Here is a 20,936-nt window from a genome sequence, read left to right as displayed (position 1 = left end):
CAGGTAAATCATAATGTATCTTAAATTTTATTAGTAATGAGAATTCCATTGGTTTTAAAAACACTCACCTTTCTGGGTCTTCTCTTTAAAATGTATCATTTGCTGTCCTCAATGTTAGGGACGGTATGAAAAAACTGGGTTTAAGCATAGAGGCAAGAGATGGAGGGAAGAAAACCTGGTGGGAGAGAACTTTAAGTACTTCCCAGTGTTAAATGTGACTTGATAACCACTGTATGTTCATATTTTATTTATAGTTGGCTGTAGAGATGATCTTATACAACTCAAGCTTAAAATAATGAGCCTAACTTAATTGGTAGGTTTCTGAGGTAGTGTCTGCAGGTGGAAATGGTTATTACATATCAAAATCACACACACACACATATATATATATACACACACACACAAATATATAGTTGTTTGGTTATACAAAATAAATGTGAATGCAAACTGAAAACCAATAGGAAAAAGACTCTCAATTCTGAAAGTGGTAATTTTTAAATTTCATATTTTACTTTTCACAATAAACTTATGCATTTTCTCAGGATTTAGTGCCCAAAATGACTTATCTTTATTTTTCATGAAACATCTACCTTTATTTATCTCAGTATTTATTTATACAATAAGTATTTCTTTTAATGTGCTTTTATTTCTATAAAGATGCCACCTAGTGGCTTTATGAAATCAAGCATCTCAAAGTATTTCCCATTGTTACTCCAAGCTAAAATGTATTTTGATATAAATGAATGAATGAGAGAAAATATTAGAAGAATTTAGAAAACCTTAAAATAATGCTTTTGGACTAAATTTGGATCATACCTCTATGACCTTGTTAGGAGACTGTATAAATACAGATCTATAGTCCCTTTTCTGAAAGCTTAACAGACAGATGTGAATTAATTCAGATTTCTGAAAGGTAATATGGGCATATACTGTATATTCTGTAACACTGTCAGTAGGTCTGGGGAAGTAGTCCAGAATCAAATACATTAAGAATTCTGTGGCAAAAATATATTCATATTCACACTAAAGTGAGATAAAGACCACAAATAGCTTCATGTTAAGTCAGGTCAGATTTTGCGTCCAAATGAGTTATCAAAAAAGTTTGGTTTTACCCAGTTATAGAAAAAAAGAGTAAAATGAAATATTCTGTCATAAAATGGTAATGTTTATCTTTAGAAATGCCTAAAATGTTCACCTGAAAAAAAAACACATATTTGAAGATCATGAGAAATCCCAAAAAACAATCTCTGCAATGCTTCTCATTTAGTCATATACAGAAAGAAGCTAATCCATCATAAATTCCATTTAAGAACACTACAAAAAATTAGCTACTAATATAAACTTAAAGATCACTTTGAAAACTCATTATTAGCAATGCATGGCAAGCTAAATGTATGAGTTTTAAAGCACATTCAAAAATTTGTTTCCTTTTTTGCTTCTGCGTGTGATTGGTATGTTCCCTTTCCCCTGCCCTATGGTTATGGAAGCATGTGTTGAAATGGCATCATCCTCAGCCCAGATCCCTTATGTGACTCTTTTGAGAACGGCCAACCCTCATTAGGCATGTAATATGAATAAGAAACAAACTTCTGTTAAGACATTAGGATTTGGGGGTAGCCTATTCTAATTCACTATTTTTCTCACTACTTTCCTTCACACTAGAGTTTTGGCTTATTCCCTCTAAATACTTTAAATTTCTCCAGTCCCCATCAATAATTTAAATCATGTATCACATTTCCACTTCAATTTCTTGTGAACTCTATTAAAAATAAACCTCTTCATCCCCCTGTAAGCCAAACTTCTATCTTCTCATTTACTTTTTTCTCAAAACGTTAGTATTACTATTACTGTAGCATAGGCTGCAATCTCATTAAGTACTGAGTTTTAAAGGAAATGCTATCCCCAGATGGAAAACACTCATAGTATGTTCCTCGATTTGCTACTTTACCCTAGACACCAGAACACACTTGCCTCGGTTTCTTTAACTTTTATTTGTTTATATAACCATGGAGCCTGGGAGGAAAAAGAAAAAGCGGATATGAGCCAAGATACGGAAATTTTCTTATACAGAACATTGTTGATCTCCTCCCTTTGACAGAAAACATGAGGGTATAGCATCCGCCTTCCAGTGATTGACGCCTGTAGATAATAGGGAAGTGGCATACAAACTCTGCTCTGCAGTTGGAGCACATGTGAAGCAAGGTCCTGCAAGACCTGAAGATCTTGTCTTCTGAGAACAGTGAAACTGATCTCTTAGACTTCATGGGAGAGTTCCTGAATAAACAGAACATAGACTCTCTGGAATACCATCTTGGCAGTCAGAAGGAATTATAAGAGCTGGCCCAAAGGGAATCTGTTTGAAAAGCCTGCTAAAGTATCAGGTGAAGACTTAACGTCTGAAGGCAACACAGCAAGCCTCCCCATTGTAGTAGGTTCCAGTCAGCTATGAAAGACTGCTATCACTTTTATCTAGTATCCTAATCCTCATTGTTGTGCTTAAAAATAAATCTGCTTTGCAGGGGCGCCTGGGTGGCTCAGTTGGTTGTCTGCCTTTGGCTCAGATCATGACCCCTGGGGCCTGGGATTGAGCCCTGCATAGAGCTCTCTGCTCAGTGGGGAGCCTGTTTCTCCCTCTGCCTCTCCCTCTGCCTATTGTGATCTCTGTCAAATAAAATCTTTAAAAAATTTTTTAAAAATAAATCTGCTTTGCATTATAACAATAGCAGCAAAAAGGTCAATTAGCTTCACTTCTCTAATTGCACTTTAAGATTAGAAAAGGAAAGGACAAAGATAAGCTCCTTTTCTTCCATCCCTCAATTCTAAGGGGAAGCTTGTGGGGGGAGGGAGGAAGGAGGGGCAGACGGTAGAATAATGGAGAATGAAGGGACACAATAAAACCTGAGGCCTGGTGGTTCACAATGGCTGCCACTGCCGACATATCCCTTCTACCCAGGTAAGACTACTTCTCTAACTTCTGGTGCAGAAACGATGGCAGCCCTCAACACTGAGTGTTACTCCAGTGGGTGCCACACACCCTGTTTGCCCATGATAGTCATAGTTTATACCTGTTACCCTTATGAAATTATTAATACTTCCTTTTTCTCTCAAAATCATTACAGGTTGAATGAAAAATTGTATGATCATCCTAGATACAAATCACTTCCATTCCAAAGGAAAGAATGGGATAAATTGGAATATTCTGCACTCAGTTCACAGATAGAAGAAAGGGAGCATCGACTTTGCTGCCATTTTCTTGTTTGCAAAGCTCAAACTGATTAGCTTCTTTTTCTTTTGAAGTGTCTGGTGTATGATTAATCTGAATGAAACATGAGAGCCTAGGAGGAGTTGAAATGAGCCATTCTGAAAATTACTCAAATTAGTCTAGAAGCCACTCAGCAACACTGAGGATCTGAAGAACTATTTGTAAAGTGGTAAGGAAAGCCTGATCTGGAAGTTATAGGAAGCAACCAGAAAATATTTGAAGGAGTAAAAACTATCAGGTGTAAGGTATATGAGCAGTTGGAATGGCAGTTAATAAATGGAAAAACATGGACCACACAGCAATGCCTTTTAAATACGTACCCCATTTACATTATTTTCCTATAATCCATATGAAGATTTTTACACAAAATGAAATCCAGTTTACTACCCCTGTTCCTATTTATTCTTTATAGTCATTTTGACAAAACAAATCAAGAAAGCAGGAAATATGTTCTTTTGGTACAGGCAAGAGTGACAGCAACCCAAGAATATTCATAAAAAATAATATAATGGGTAGGAACATGAGTTCTGGAGCAAGACTGTCTAGGTTCAAAAGTTAGCTCCACATCTTACTAGCTATGCGACCTTGGTTATTATTACACCACCTCTTCACCTGTTTTTCCAAGGTGCCCATGTTGCCTACAATGGCCTACAATTGCAGAAGAGCACTACTCACACTGAATCCTGGTTTCCTTACCTGGAGAAATGGAGATATTTGCAGGATCACACTTTTAAGAGTTGTAGTGCAGATATAAGAGTGAAATTAGTCAAGTACTTAGAATAGTACCTGGCAAACATTAACAAGTATTAGCTATTATTATATTATTACTATACTACTACTATCCTACCACTAGCATTTCTAGAGCAAACATTAATACTGTCCCCTTTTTATTAACAGCTACAGGAGCCCTGTAGGTGAAATATATGACACCCAAGAATTGTGGAAGGTGAAGCTAAAAAGTCTGATAGACACATCAAGCCATCTTTCTGTTTTCATGTGCTCAAAGGACCTGAAAAAAAATGGTTGGTGGTTAGGAAATTTGCTTGAAAGTATCTATACAGATATGCTTTAGGATCATGTATTTTTTTACATCTATAAATATAATGTATTATATTTAAAGCAAATATCTAGAACTGAAAAGGAAGTTATAAATCATAAGTTCTACTTTTTTTTATAAAGAAGGAAATAGGTCAATCTGAGAGGTTGACAACTTGCCTCCACTTGAGTTGATAGCACTAGACCCCTGGGATGAGAACCCCTGGACTTCTGACTCTCCCTAAAGCTTTTCCCACTTCCCCCACAGAAGCTTTGTCTTGCATTCTGACTGCTGAAAAGTAATTCAATCCACTTCATTTAATATTTATTTACCATTCAATTTACAGCTCTGTAAGGGGAGAAATATATCAGAAAAAAAAAATACAATTTTCTCTTTCTGAAAATTCTGAATAATTCTACTTTGCCCCAAGGGATAGCAAAAGACACAAAAACATATGTGTATAAACACACACAAAAGTACTCTTTGAAGTTAAAAAATACCAAATATAAGTATTTAGAAATGATAGGGTCTAGGGTGAAAGGGTGAGGACACGTGAAAAGTAATTTATGCCAATTGTTTCTTTCCTTGAATTAGCATTTATCTTGGGTTTGATACCCAACTGCACTCATATTGGAAACTTAGTGAAAACTACCTAGTGATTCCACTTTGAAGTTACAACCCATGTATGAGTACGATGTTCTGAATATAAGCCTATGAAAAATTTTAGGAACTCTTGATGTCTTTCCTTTTACATAAATTCTATCTCTATCCTGATGTACTTTGGGTGATTAGGAAAACTAAAGGCTAAGAACAGAAAGCTAACTTCTTTAAATGAGACAAATGGAAAAGTTTTTCCAACTACCACTGTAAGAAATTTTTTCTTTCAAGAAAGAAATTTTTCTTTCAAATACCAAATCAATTTCCTCAACTGTACAACTATAACTCGATGGTTTTTACTCTTACTACTTCACTTTTAAATTTGTCTAAACAATAATAATAATTAAGTATCTTTCCTGGTTTTTTTTCAGGATAAAAATCATTAAATGATGTGTTGAAGATACCACTATAAATACTTCACATTCTGGTTATGGCTTCTGCATTGAAAATCTATGGAATTTTTCCAATTAACTTTCACATCTTTCCACAATCTCCCTGTAAAAAAAAAAAAAAACAAAAAAACCCAACAACAAAAAAATCTTTAAGACAGCTTAAATGAATGCTTTACATATCAAAAATGGATTCACAAGTCCCTATTACCATAGTCATCAATTTTAAGAAGTGTCCTAAATATGCTCTGTATTAGTTTTCTTGATTATGTCAATAATATAGAAAAATTTTTAATAGAACAGAACATTTAATTACATCCGTTTCCCACGAACACACTAGTCATTCAATGATGATTATATCGGCCACTTCCACTGGTTGGCAGGAGGCTCTTCCACTAAAGGCTCCCATGGTTTCCACTGTAACATTTTTCTGGCCAGACTTAGTTCATTTTCAGCCTGTTAATAAAAATATTTAAAAGATCATTTGATTACACTGTTCAACAGGTATTTATCATAGCTAATGATTGAAATATAATTATTAGAACTATTATCAACATATTAATACCTAATAAACTGTTCTACCATCAAATGTTGAACATTATTAATAAAATTACCTTAATTCTCATAGCTATACATAATCATGAGTAAGAAAGGATGGCTTTTGATTTTTTCTATTTGATTAAAATTTGCTATTAGAGTGTTCAAAAGTTTACTTGGTGAATTTTCAATCTTAATTGTCTGTTTCACCATTAGACTACAAATTCTTTGAGAATGAGAAGTATGTCTCTTCATCTATGTTTTATCATGGGCCACAGTAAAACACAACAAATTCTACTAAAGGACCCATAATACATATATAAAAGTAAAAAAAAAAACTAAAAATATCATTACCTTTACTAGCTATATACGTTATTTTCTATTATTTTTTTACTTGCTAGTCACAACCCATCTGATTTCTTGACCCATAATCACTTAAGGCCCACAGTTTGTAAAACAGTGATCTATGGAGTGTAGAGTATCATAGGTGCACAAAAATTATTTATTGATTGAATTAATTTCCTTAGTCAGATTATTTTACATTTACTTGTTTCCCTTCAAGCAAATTTATAACATATTTAACAAATATTTTAGGTATCTTTTTCTTTCACATTTTTATACAACAAAAAGACCTATGACAACTTTAGCCAACTTAGAAGAACACTGTTAAACACTTGTCAGGATGTCAGAGAAGGAATTCAAATACAGAGTAAGTGCCAGGTAAGTGCAATGCCTCATTATGCCAGTGGGGCAAAAGAACCAATCTACGTTTAGCAGCAAGTCTAAAATGTAAACAAACAATGAGTTAAAAAGTAGATTAATAGAAATCTGAGGGTAGAGGGATTTACTAATGCTGAAATGAGAAAATAGCATAAATACTAATTAAAAATATCCCTAAGGATGGCTGTTTCCCTGATGGCCCTTTGGCCTGGGTCTCTTGACCATTCATGCTTTCTTTAAGCCCCCAAGGCATTGTGTAGTGTGAGGGCCTGAACATCACTGAGGTCAACCCCAATTCAGGTAGCTGACCCAGCTGCATGAGACCCCTGTTGCCTACTCCTACCCTCTTCCTTGGCTTCTTTTTTTGTTTGTTTGTTTTATTTATTTATTTTTGACAGAGAGAGACACAGCGAGAGAGGGATCACAAGCAGGGGGAGTGGGCGAGGGAGAAGCAGGCCTCCTGCTGAGCAGGAAGCCCAACGCGGGGCTCGATCCCAGGACCCTGGGATCATGACCTGAGCCAAAGGCAGATGCTCAACTGACTGAGCCACCCAGGTGCCCCCTCTTCCTTGGCTTCTAACACACCACCTTTTCCTTATTCCTCTCATACTATCCCTCTAGAAATGGGCTATCCAAAATGGTAGCTACTACCGACATGTGACTGAGTTGGCATTTGAAATGCAGCTGGTTCAAATTCAGATGTGCTGCAAGTATAAAATACACAAAAGATTTTAAAGACTTAGTATAAAAAAAGAATATAAAATATGTCAATATTTTTAAACTGATTATATGTTTTAATATTTTAAATATATTATTATTTACTTTTTAAAGTAAAACATTATTAAAATTTAACTTTAATACTGCCCATGAAAATGTGGAGAATGGCACAGCTGACATAAAAATACCTATTGTACCGGGGCGCCTGGGTGGCTCAGTTGTTAAGCATCTGCCTTCGGCTCAGGTCATGATCCCGGGGTCCTGGGATCGAGCCCCGCATCGGGCTCCTTGCTCTGCAGGAAGCCTGCTTCTCCCTCTCCCACTCCCCCTGCTTGTGTTCCTTCTCTCGCTGTGTCTCTCGCTGTCAAATAAATAAATAAAATCTTTAAAAAAAAAAAATACCTATTGTACCCTGAGACTGTAACTGCATGATAAATTAATGTATAAGTTAAACTAAAGTCATGATCAAAGTGAGATCTGACAGAAAAGAAAGAACAGAAAAAGGACAATAATAAGTTAGTAGCAAGTTCCCATATGGTACAAGAAACAGCTGGCAAATGAATAGAAGGCCAGGAAAATAGGCCTTTGAATGACTGAAATAGTCTACATTCATAAAAAGCTGTCTGAATGCCCTATTTCTCTTTTAACAGTGTCATCTAACTATTCTTTTGAATTTGTATATCATGTCTATTGGTGATATACCTCCCTAATCACCAATACTACCCAATATTTCCTTTTATTTGTCCTTTAATAAAACTCAAGAAGAAATGGTTGTATTTTTTTAAAATACAAAAAATGTACAAATTAAATGAAACAGAACTGAATATCAGACGGCTTCTAAGGGTAGACATCTAAACCTATAATATTGGGGCAGGGAGGGGGGGTCTGAAGTGGTGGGGCAAAGGGGGAGGGTGATTTGACCAAATAAAAATTTTAAAAATCTCTACATGAGAGAAAATATTGAGTTGAAGTCAAAAGGCAAAGAGACAGAAAAAATGTGCAGATAATATAGCAAAATTTAAGGTTAGTATCTCTTCTATTTTAAAAAACACTCAAAGAAATATAGAAGAAAAACACTAAAAACAAATGATAGAGTAAAACCACTAATGATATAATTTATAAAACATAAAATACAAGAATGTATTTTAAGTTTAACCTTACTAGTAACTGGGGAAAAAATGCACAACTTAAAAAGAAAAAGGCATAGATATGTTAATCAAAGTCAAAAATAAAAATACATTCTAACTTTATGATTTTATGATTCAAAAAATCTGTATTTCTCCATATTCAAAATATACTAATCCTTTAAAACATAAAAGTATGTATCTAAAAAGATAAAATTATTCAAGCAACAGTAATATTGTGTTACTAGTTTGAGTTAAAGGCTAACAAGAACACGCTGATTAAATTCAAGGTGTATCCAACTCCAAATTTCCAAAAGAAGCCTCATAAATTCAAGTTATAATTATTGATAAATATTTAATTGACATATACATGATAGAAATATTTCCTATATGTGATTATTCTTATATTTGAGAGTTGATATAAAGAAATTTAGTTTTCCCTTTTTTCTGGAATGTCAGTTTTGTGTCTCTAAGTATTGTGCCTCTGACCATTTAAAAAGCCAAACATCTAAATATTCAACTTTTTCTTTACCTGAAGAATCACCTCTTCTAGCTGGCCACCCTGAAGTTGGTCTTCTAATTTCTTAACATCTGGTTCCTGTAATTTAAGGGAAAAAAAGAAAAAAAGATTTAAAGAAAGGAGCACAGTATCTGAATGTTTTAATATCCTAATTAAAAAGACCCAAATATAAAATAGCGCTTACTATAGCAAACATAATTAATTTTTCTTTCATTAAACCCTTACTAATGTTTGTCAAATATCTGGTGGAAACCCATTTTATCTCTCTACTATTTTATTGCTTTTCTGCCTTAATATTAACTTGCTTATCAAGAGTAAGAAATATGATGTCCAACTCGGTCTTTCTAAAATACAGATTTTAAAATACCACTTTATTTTCTTAGTATTTCCTATATTTCGTCTGAGAGCATTAGTATTCGAAATAAACGCTATCCTATGACCCAGAATTCCACTCCTAGGTATATACCAAACAGAAATGTATAATACATTAACCAAATGGCATGTCCAAGAATGTTCACAGAAGCACAAATTATAACCCCAAACTAGAAATAATTCAAATAATCATATATAGAATTAATGAATAAATTACAGTATTTGGATATAGCAGAATACTACATAGCAATGAGAATATACGAATTACAACTATACATAAAAACATAGATGATTCTCTCAAACATAATATTAAATGAAAGAAACCACACACAAAAGAGCACAGACTGATGATTCCATTTATAAAAAGTTAAAAACCTGGTGAAATGCATCTGTGGTGACAGAGGTCAGAAGAGTAGTTATCTTTAGGAGGGTAGTAACTTGGAGGGGAGAAAGAGAGGGTTTGGACATTCTGGAAATGTCCTCTTTTTGATTTGGTGTTAACATGGGTGTGATTACTTTGTGAAAATTCATCAAGCTCTACACTTATGATTTTTGCACATTTTAGTACATTATTCTTCAATAAAAGGTTTTTTAAAGAAGAAATGCTAGGGTGCCTGGGTGGCTCAGTCGTTAAGCATCTGCCTTCGGCTCAGGTCATGCTCTCAGGGTCCTGGGATCGAGCCCCGCATCAGGCTCCCTGCTCCACGGGAAGCCTGCTTCACCCTCTCCCACTCCCCCTGCTTGTGTTCCCTCTCTTGCTGTGTCTCTCTCTATCAAATTAATAAATAAAAATCTTTAATAAAAAAAAAGAAATGCTAATGTGGTACCTAGAAAATACAATGACATGTATTTATTGCTAGTAAACTGAGCTTTGTGAGATCCAGAAACCATGTTCTATACATACTTACACTTATGTAAGTAAGGTGTAAATAGGATGGTTTTTTGGCCCACAAATGAAATGAAAAGAGGGAGAAAAAAACAAAGCTATTTTCTACAGGAATTGCATGCTTCTGCTTCTGGGCACCTGCTGGCTGACCACGGATATCTGCATGGCTTGTTCCTTCACTTCCATCCAAGTTTTTGCTCATATATCACCTTCTCAGTGAGGCCCAGTCTGATAATAATTTATACTGTGGTAGGCTAAATAATGCCCCACAAAATGTACATGACCTAATCCATAAAACCTATGAATGTTACCTTGTGTGGCAAATACTTTGCAGATGTAATTAAGAATTTTGAGACAGAGAGATTATCCTAAATTCTCCAAGTGGGCCCTAGCAATTACAGGTGTTCTTATAAGACAGAGGCAGAGGGAAATTATGCATAGAAGAGAAAGTAATGTGACCACAGAGGCAGAGATAAGAATGTTGTGGCCATAAGCCAAAAAATGCTGAAAGCCACCAGAGCTGGAAGAGTCAAGGAACAGGGTCTACCCTAGAACCTCTAAAAGGAATGCAGTCTTGTCAACACCTTGATTTGGGCCCTTGGTACTAATTTTAGAATTTTGGCTTCCAGAAATGTAAAAGAATAAATTTCTATTGTTTTCAGCCACCAAGTTTTTTGGAACAGGCAGAGAAGCAAATACATATTATAACATCCCTCATCACCTGGATACACATCATTCTCTTTTCATTTTCCTTCACTGCATTTAACTACTTTCTAACATGCTATGTAATGTACTTCTTTATTTACTTACTTACTTCTTTGCCTCCCACCATTAATGTATAATCTCTAAGAAGGCAGGGATTTTTATCCGTTTTGTTCATTGTCATATAAGCACTGGCTTCCATGCCTACAACCATACATGGCATGTAACAGGCATTCAGTTGTTTCTTGAATAAATGAAAATAGTTGGAAAAGAAGGGGGAGGAAAGCAGAGGAACATGTTTGAGAAAGATTGTTTAACTCAGAATTAACTGAGCTTTAAAGCCAAACTTCAAAAGCAAAACAGGGAAGGTGGTCACTGTTAAGAGACCCAGGAGAGTGAAGAAAAGAAGGCAAGGAAGGTTCATTATTTTTAACTCAAGAGAATCTTGTGCTAGGAAAACAACTCAAAATTTGTCTTATTGAAGGTAAGTTAATAATATGACCTCTATTTATCAGTGGCAGAATGTAATTAAGCTTAATAAGCTACCATGTTCTGATCACATGTGCTTGCAATTATGTTAAGCACTGTACATATATTACCTCATTCAGTCCTAACAATAAGTATTCAGGTAGGTATTATTATACCCAACTTTTAGATGAGGAAACTGAGACAGAGAAATGGGTTAATATGCCAATAGTCACTCAGCAAATAAGGATTAGAGCTGAGATGAAAATTTTGGACAGGCCACAAACCAATACTTTTCACCAATATTCTATCTCCCTAGTATAATCTGAAAAAATATTTACTTTTATTTCCATTTTTGGCTTAGTAAGTAGTTACTTTAAAATAATAACAATATTTACTGAAGACTTTGTGTAAGACTCTATTGAGGGTTAAAAATCTGTAATAATTTTACCAAAAATAGGAATCAGTGATACAACTATTATGCAGTGCTTGGGATTGTTAAAAACTACTTGTATGTAGCCTTCTGAATAAACAAACATTTCTACGGGACCTTATATAAGCACCAGGTACCATGCTAGGTTCTTGGGATACAAAGATAAATGCAAACATCAATCATAAGTAGCTTATGGACTAGGAGAGAGGACATAAATAAAATACAGTGTGACAGGTACAATGGAAGAAAAGCAAGGAAGTTGTTAATCTCTACTTGGGGAGATAAGAAAAGGTGTCACGGAGGAAGAAGTAATGGATCTTGAGGCCCAAGTAAGAACTGCCAGGAAGACAAGGTAAGGGCATTCCAGGAAGAGGGAAGAGAAAATACAAGAAACACAAAAATAAAATTGCATGTAATTCACATAACTATCAGCTGTTTGGTATTCTGAAGTATAGGGTACGAAATGGAAATGACAAGGCAAGACTGAGAAGATAACCCAGAGTCAGATCTTGGGGCACCTTCCATACCATGCTAAGGACTTTATCCTGTAAGCCAGTGGTTCCCAAACTGGGCTGTACATCAAAGACTTGCAGATAAAAGTAGTTAGGTGAGTTTCATACAATTAACGCAGCAAACATTCTTAAACTCAGCCTCTAAGAAACACTAACCAATAAACCACAGGAAGGTTTTTAAGCAGGAAGAACCTGGATCAGATTTATATATTGAAAAAAAAAAATCACTCTATTGGCAGTGTGGGGCATATAAAGAAGTATGATGGAACTACACACAGACCAGTAAGTTACAAGGCAATTAAAAGGGCCCAAGTCAGAGAAAACTATTTTAGAACTAATAAGTGAAAGTAATGACAGTAAACTATTCTTTGGTTGACACTGGCTAAGACAGAAAAGAAAAAGAGGGCAAAAGTAAAGGAAGATATAAAGATAACAGTTTTCTTTTTAAGATAGGAATAAGTTAAATACATTTTGAGGCTATCTGAAAGATAAGATCAGAGGCTAAAAAGAGAAATAGAGAAAAACGATTAAAGTGGAATAAGGTTATGGAGAAGGAAAGCAGAGACTCAGAGTTGAAGAGCTTCACCTCATGAAAGAAAAAGGGAAATTTCTTACTCTGTGATGGGAAAAAATTCATAAGCCCACTTACCTTAAGGAAAACATGAAATCAAAAGAAATGTTGAACTTCCCCTTAGAGACTTTAATTGTAAGTCACTTTCAGAATTGCCAAACTAAGAATAAAAGTTCTAAATCAAATTGCATTGTTTTGCTGCATACCTAGGGAAAAATAATTATTCTCTTTGGGCTAGGGTTTGGTAACATAATAATAAGAAAAACATATTAGAGCCACTTATTACATATATGTAAGTTACTTTTAGAGTTTATGAACATTTTTGGATAATCACAAAAGTCTGTGAAATAATTGCTGGTGTGAAAATTTAATAATTTAAAAATTTAATTGCACAAGAGTGCAATATAGTTTGGTATAAAAAAACTAGCAGCAGTCTATGGTGTGTCTGGCTAGGGCCTTTGATTTAAAACCTGTAAAATGCTTGTATTAGTCTGCTAAGGTTGCCAACAAAATACCATAGATTGTGTGGCTTCAACAACAGAAATTTATTTTCTCACAGCTCTGGAGACTGTTAGTCCAAGATCAAGATCCAATAGGGTCAGTTTCTGATGAGAGTTTTCTTTCTGGCTTGCATATAGTTACCTTCTCATTGTGTCCTCCTCATATGACTGTCTCTTCTCATAAGAACACTAATCCTACTGAATCAGGGGCCAATCTTATGACCTCATTAACCTTAATTACTTCTATAGATGTTCCACCCATACTGGGGGGGGGGGTTAGAGCTTCAACATATGAATCTGGGGAGGGAGGGGGGAAATACAGTCAGTCCATAACAATGTTTGATACAATTTTTGGTAATTAAGAGACTGACTTGGTTTTCTTTGCAACAAAGCACTTTCTAAAATAATAATTTCTGGGAATTTTTTTTTAAACACAACAGACATTTTTTGTTTTGCGTTCATTCTTCTCTACTCTGAAACTAAAGAAAAGAGGTAAGGGTTGATGTATCTATAGAAAGTCAATAATCAACAAAGGACCTGATAGGGAAGAGAGGTAAAAGAACAATGTGAACTTAGAGACTTGATGTTATTCTTTCACTCTGGTATTTAACAGTGGCTTGCACATGGAAAGCACTTAGTAAACAGGAGTTTGCTGAATAAAGGGAAAAAGGACGGAAGGAAAGCACAGAAGAAAGAATAGAAGAGAGGAAAGCATGTAGAATATGCAAAAAATAAGCAACTGAACTTTTTTGTTAATATTGCATTGAAACCATAAATCCAAATCAAGACAGCTACTTACCGCTTTAACCATACTCAGCTTCTCGTTTGTAATCTGTTCTGTATACTTTCTGTATGCTGCGTTTTTAGGAATTTGCTCAAGAACATCAAGAATCTTTGTATACAATATTCTTAGCCTCTGAAAAGACAAATCATATACATTTCCAATTTAAAATATCATCAAAGATTCAATAGAACACTTTAAAAAGTCTCACAAATTACCAAAAAAAAAAAAAGACTCACATCTGTTTTTTAAAATGCATTTAACTCTTTCTTGTTGCAATTTCTTCATGTCTATGCCCTATCCATCACCTTTATAACTGAGGAAAAATGTGAGTACAGTTGACCCTTGGACAACGCTGGGGTTAGGGGGCCGATCCCTGGCATGGTTGAAAATCCACATATAACTTATGACTCCCCCAAAACTTAACTACTAATAGCCTACTGTTGACTGGAAGCCTGACCAATAACATAAACAGTTGGTTAACACATATTTTATATGTTGTATGTATCACATATATTCTTACAATAAAGTAAGCTAGGGAAAAGAAAATGTTATTAAGAAAATCATAAAGAAAAAATATACTTACAGCACTGTACTGTATTCACTGAAAAAAATCAGCATATAAGTGGACCTATGCAGTTCAAACCCATGCTATTCAAGGGTCAAGTGTATAATAAATATGGATACTTTTTATGTTGCATGAACAAAAGTTGTGTATAAGCCAAAGGTATGATAAGAAGTAAAAATAAAACTGCATTCTAATGGTGAATGCTGTGAATTGTGCAAGACTGTTGAATCACAGATCTGTACCTCTGAAACAAATACATTATATGTTAAAAAAAAAAAAAAGAAGAAGAAGATAGCAAGAGGGGAAGAATGAAGGGGGGGGAATCGGAGGGGGAGATGAACCATGAGAGACAATGGACTCTGAAAAACAAACTGAGGGTTCTAGAGGGGAGGGGGGTGGGGGGATGGGTTAGCCTGGTGATGGGTATTAAAGAGGGCACATACTGCATAGAGCACTGGGTGTTATACGCAAACAATGAATCCCGGAATACTACATCAAAAACTAAGATGTAATGTATGGTGATTAACATAATAATAAAAATAAATAAATAAAATAAAAATCAACTCATTTTGGGGCGCCTGGGTGGCTCAGTCGTTAAGCGTCTGCCTTTGGCTCAGGTCATGATCCCAGGGTCCTGGGATCGAGCCCCGCATCGGGCTCCCTGCTCGGCGGGAAGCCTGCTTCTCCCTCTCCCACTCCCCCTGCTTGTGTTCTCTCTCTTGCTGTGTCTCTCTCTGTCAAATAAAATCTTAAAAAAATAAAATAAATAATAAAAATCAAATCATTTATTAAATCATTATTTCTCAAACTGATATCCTAAGCACTACAAATTCGGATTTTTTTTTTCAATTTTTCTTATTTGAATTTCTGTAGAAGTAAAACATACAAACAATGATTATAAAGGATGATCAAACTTAACTAAATATAGTCATAATACTTCAGCTTATGATGACTGAGTTGGTATCATGTAATGAAGGTTTCACCACAGGCTTAAGAGAAAAGGAACACGAGAACTGAGTCACCGTATAGCCTGTATTAAAGCACACTGAACTTCAAGTTCACATACAGCAGTCAGTAGTAAAGTCACATGGTAAGAAGCTGTTATAGCAGATCCTAACTCACAAGTGTTCGTAAGTAGTAAGTATAGTCATAAATATACATACATGATGAAGAATTTTTTATTATTTTTGTATTTAATTTGAAATTTGTTTTAGTTTAATTATATAAAATCCATAGGTGTTAATACCTAGTTTCATTCATATGTATTCACAATATACATACAAATAAGCAAATAAATCTTCAGGGCCTCTAAGAATTGCTTTTCCTAAAAAGTAATCTGCATATTTAGACATTATTTATATATTTGAATATGATGTTCCATAAGAGCGTACTGTAACTATACTAATGTAGAAATTATTGGATAACATATAATCTGAATTATATGTGGGTTTTTTAGCCTCATTTCTTTTTTTTTTTTTTTTAAAGATTTTATTTATTTGACAGAGAGAGCGAGAGCAGGAACACAAGCAGGGGGAGTGGGAGAGGGAGAAGCAGGCTTCCCGCTGAGCAGGGAGCCCAATGCGGGGCTCAATCCCAGGACCCTGGGATCATGACCTGAGCCGAAGGCAGACGCTTAACGACTGAGCCAACCAGGCGCCCCTAGCCTCACTTCTTAATTTTAGCAAAGGATATGGCAATAGAAAGGTCAGGTTAAGAGACTTGGGTTCTAAAATGGAGATGTTAATAATATTTGCTTCACAGGTTGTTGCAGAACTTAGAACAGTATCTGGCACACATTAACTTTCAATAAATGTTAGGATTATTCTATTGGAGGGAGTCACTTCAGCAGGTATCAGAGAAAGCTTCAAGAAAAAGAACTATCTGAGATAGACCTGGAGGAATGGTAGGACTTGGATGCTCTTTTAAAGACGTAGGAAAAGACAATTTTATACATGGAATACACACATAGGATTGAATGGCAAAAATAAAAGGAACATAAAGCCATTAGTATATAGTTCTACTTTCCTTAAACTGTGCTGTTCAATAGCCACTGACCAAATATGGCTATTGAGCACTTGAAACGTGGCTAGTCTGAACTAAGAGTGCTATAAATGTAAATATACAGTGGATTTTGAAAATCTAGTATAAAAAAGAGTATAATATACTAATTTTTATATTGATTATATTGTGAAATGGTAATATTTTATTAAAATAAACATATTAATATGCTTTAAATATATTAAATAAAATATATTATAGTTTTTACCTTGTCTGTATTAAAAAAAGTGAGTCCTAGAAAATTTAAAATTACAAACATGGTTTACATTTATAACCCACATTGTACTTTTATTGGACAGCATGTGGCTAGAATATAGAATACACAGGAAATGTTTAGGAGATAAGCTTAGAGAAAGAGTCAGACTGTAAGTGGTTTTGTGTGCCAAGTTAGAGCATTTGAGATTATTCTGTGGGCAATTAAAAGATTTAGGGAAATTGCATGATTAGATTTGTGTTTCAGGAAAATTAACCAGGTAGTAGTGACTTAAAAGACTGGATGGAAGTGAAAAAGGCAGAAAGGACCGTAACAAAGTTGCTGCAATTCTCTAAACAATAGCAGAGGACGAAAATGGGGTAACAGGCAGAAAAGGAAAGACGTCAGACTGGAGAGCTGTTACAGAAAAGGATCAACAGATCTTGTCACTGGAATTAACACGAAGATACAGTGGAAAGAGAAATATCAACTGCGATGTTCAGCTGCCAGCCTAGGGAGTAGAAAGACTCTGATACCATCAGGAAAAATAGAGTCCACAGTAAAAGAAATAGATTTAGAAAGGGAAAACCATGAGTTCCGTTTTAGACAATAATGAGTCATTATGAACTCATAAGAAGTACACAACATTCATTCAACAAACCTTATATTTGCTGAGCACATACCATGTGCTGGTTATTGTTCTAGCAGTGAACAAAATAATAAAAAATCCTGCCTTCATGAAAACTTATCTTCTAATAGAGAGAGTAAATGATTAAAATAAATTAGTAGTATACAGTGTGCTGAATAGTTATCTGGAGGGCCTTTGTTAGGACTCTTCTATTGAAAGTGAAATCAAAAGCCAGTGGAGGGTTTTGCAGAGTGACATGACCAGACTCACATTTGTCAGGCTGACTCTAGCTTGGTTGAAGAAAGACCAAACTGAAGAAGTGACAAGGAAGGAGAGGCAGTTAGGAAGCAAATGCAATTATCTACAGCTTAATGATGGTTGCTGAGAACATGGTAGTAGCAGAGGAGATGCTGAGAAGTACTCAAAATCTGGATATATGTTAAAAGTAGAAACCTAGAGGATTTAATGAAGTACTAAATGTGGGGTGTGAGCAAAAGAGAGAAATTAAACATGAACTCAAAGTTTTTGACCTGAGTGAACACAAGAATGGAACTGCCATTCATTGAGGTGAGTAAGCCCGAAAAAAGAGCAGGTTTTAGGCAGAAGAACAGGAACCCAATTTTGGACATTAAGTCTGGGTTGCCTGTCTGACATTCAAGTGGAGATATCACTAAGCAATTAAATACAGAAGACTCTCATAAAGAGACGTCAGGGCTTGGCACAGAAATCTAACAGTTATCAGCGTATAGATGGTATTTAAAACCACTAGACTGGGGCACCTGGGTGGCTCAGTCATTAAGCGTCTGCCTTCGGCTCAGGTCATGATCCCAGGGTCTTGGGATCGAGCCCCATATGGGGCTCCCTGCTCCACGGGAAGCCTGCTTCTCCCTCTCCCACTCCCCCTGCTTGTGTTACCTCTCTCGCTGTGTCTCTCTGTCAAATAAATAAAATCTTTAACAAAAAAATATTAACAATAATAAAACCACTAGATTGGGTCCAGACAAGGAGACAAATATAGAGAAAAGTTCCAAGAACTAAGTCTTAGCACTCCAAAATTTGTAAATTGGGATATGAGAAATAACCAAAAAAGGAGAAGGCAAAAAGTATAAGGGGGATAAAAGACAAACAAACAACAACAAAAAAACCCAGGAGACTGAGATGTTCCCAAGCACAAAGTGCTTGATGGAGACAGTGCCAAATGTGGCAAGTGCTGTTACTGGGTCAATTAAGATGAGAAACATGAGATGACCAATGGATTTACAGGACGGAGATCATGGTGACCTTGAAAAGAGCAGTTCTGGGCTCCTGGGTGGCTCCGTCGGTTGAGCGTCTGCCTTCGTCTCAGGTCATGGTCCCAGGGTCCTGGGATCGAGTCCCGCATCGGGCTCCCTGCTCTGCGGGGAGCCTGCTTCTCCCTCTCCTCCCCACTTGTGCTCTCTCTCTCACTATCCTGTCTCTCTCTCAAATAAATAAAATCAAAAAAGAAAAAAAAGAAAAAAGAGCAGTTCTAGGGGCGCCCGGGTGGCTCAGTCGTTAAGCGTCTGTCTTCGGCTCAGGTCATGATCCCAGGGTCCTGGGATCGAGCCCACATCGGGCTCCCTGCTCGGCGGGAAGCCTGCTTCTCCCTCTCCCACTCCCCCTGCTTGTGCTCCCTCTCTCGCTGTGTCTCTCTCTGTCAAATAAATAAATAAAATCTTAAAAAAAAAAAAGAGCATTTCTAGCCAAGTCTGAGTGGAGTGAGTTCAAAGGGGAGTAAGAGAAATTGGAAACAGTTAAGTACAGATAACTCTTCCGAGTTATCTATAAAGGGAAGGAGAGAAATGGTGTGATTATTGAAGGGAAGAAAGGGATCGAGGGAGGAGGTTTTTGAAGTTTTTTTAGATGGAAGCATTCCCACTAGAAGGGAAAACTGATGACATAGGGGGTTAATTGCTAGAGCGATATATTCGGTAAGCCAAAGTGTTTTGGAATCTAAGGCAGCTAGGCAGAAAATGTGAGGCGGGGTTAAAGGTGGAAAACGGAGATATAGGTATGGGAGGGCATTCATTAAAGTACAAGTGAAGCCACGAGAAGGCTACGGAAAAACTGAACAAGAAAAGTGGCTTAAGAACGCGGTCATGGCACACGCACGCACGCATACAAACACACGGCACCGATCAAAGCAGATACTGTTCTTGTCTCAAGACAGCTCTCAGGCTGAGCTGTAATTTCACGCTTGGAATCCCCGCATCCCCTTAGCCTTTCCAACAAGGTCACAGGGTTCTAGCCGTCCTTGGAAGTCAGGAATGAAGCAGCACGTACCTCGTGTGGACTCTCACATACAGCCAGTCCCACAAGGCCGGTGGTCTGTTCAAAAACAAGACACGATTCACGCTGTGTATTCCGCGCGCCCACCACACTAAAGAAAGGCAAAACCACCAGTCCCCTGGCTAAAACTGGCCTAAAAGCAGCTATCGGTCTCTCAGAGCCACCAGTCTGGAGCGTTTTTTCTGCCTCTCCGAGCGGAGCTACCAAATCTGTCATCCCTGAGGGCACAGCAGAATGGGTCCCCCCAAAACACCGGCAAGCCCGCGCCAGTTGCGGCCACCACCCGCGGGATGAGGGGCTTTCGGGCTGACTCTACCCCCACGGTCTAAATACCAACAGTGACCTCCATTCACCTTACCTTCTTCAGCAAACCCGCCATGACGGCGCGAGAAGACGGGGACGCGCAGCCCTCTGGGAACCTCGCTCAGACCCGCTCAATCCACCACCGAGGCCGCCACACCGTCACCTTGGAAACAGCTTCGTTCCGCCGGGCTCAGGATTTCCACCCAGGCAAAGGCTGCGCCCCGCCCATTTCTAAGGGGAAAATTGACGCATGCGCAACGAGTACGCAAGAGTCTAAAGCAGACGGTGGAGGAAGCTGTTTTACGTCTCGGTTCTTGCTCTTACTACCGTTGACGGCTTGCCCAAAGGTTGAGGGAAACACTCCAAATTTCCAAAAAGCTCCGACAGAACCTGCGCTCGGCTTAACCTTTGGCGAATTCCTCAATCTCCCTTCCATAGTGTAGTGTGTAGTAAAATGAGAGTAGTTCTCTGGCGCTATCATCTAAGTGGTCTCATGGCAGCAAAGGTTAATTCATAGCGCAAGCATATCGGTGTTCTCAGTCTAATGCACCAAAGCAGTTTGCAGTGTGAGGCCATTTCCTGTCTCAACACTTTCCCACTTCACTTTCGGAAGTACATCATCCACTTTCTCATTTCCCCAGGTGAAGTGATAACGGACCATACCACGTCTCCCCAGTTACCTCTGCAAACATTTA

At 36.8% G+C, this 20,936-nt stretch overlaps 1 protein-coding gene across 3 annotated transcripts; it reads right to left on the bottom strand.

The window, feature by feature from the left end:
* Positions 1–2,638: 2,638 nt before the first annotated feature.
* Positions 2,639–20,450, bottom strand: NDUFA5 (NADH:ubiquinone oxidoreductase subunit A5). 3 transcript variants are annotated; one of them, XM_032401659.1, is made up of 6 exons: positions 20,297–20,446; positions 19,933–19,977; positions 14,203–14,319; positions 8,975–9,040; positions 5,661–5,800; positions 2,639–4,271 (listed from the first exon to the last, which is right to left on the bottom strand). In XM_032401659.1, the coding sequence occupies exons 1-5, from the start codon at positions 20,315–20,317 to the stop codon at positions 5,699–5,701; spliced, it is 351 nt and encodes a 116-aa protein (XP_032257550.1). In that variant the 5' UTR covers positions 20,318–20,446; the 3' UTR covers positions 2,639–4,271; positions 5,661–5,698. The 3 variants fall into 3 exon arrangements, with proteins under 3 accessions (XP_032257550.1, XP_032257551.1, XP_032257548.1); XM_032401657.1 differs by lacking the exon at positions 2,639–4,271 and having other exon boundaries at positions 5,316–5,800; positions 20,297–20,445; XM_032401660.1 differs by lacking the exon at positions 19,933–19,977 and having other exon boundaries at positions 2,639–5,800; positions 20,297–20,450.
* Positions 20,451–20,936: the final 486 nt, after the last annotated feature.

The sequence above is a fragment of the Phoca vitulina genome, unplaced genomic scaffold, assembly GCF_004348235.1.
Source record: "Phoca vitulina isolate PV1807 unplaced genomic scaffold, GSC_HSeal_1.0 scaffold4, whole genome shotgun sequence".
Classification (NCBI taxonomy): Eukaryota; Metazoa; Chordata; class Mammalia; order Carnivora; family Phocidae; genus Phoca; species Phoca vitulina.
The sequence above is the reverse complement of the archived record's forward strand: the minus strand, read 5'-3'. Positions and strand labels throughout refer to the sequence as shown.

Bases quoted from the DNA above. Each gene is read 5' to 3' on its own strand.
- NDUFA5 (XM_032401659.1), bottom strand. From the start codon at position 20,317: ATGGCGGGTTTGCTGAAGAAG. The intron at 19,978-20,296 runs GTAAGGTGAATG...GTTTTTGAACAG, and splicing joins TGGCGGGTTTGCTGAAGAAG to ACCACCGGCCTTGTGGGACT. The intron at 9,041-14,202 runs GTAAGTAGCTGT...CTTAAATTACAG, and splicing joins AGCTGAGTATGGTTAAAGCG to GAACCAGATGTTAAGAAATT.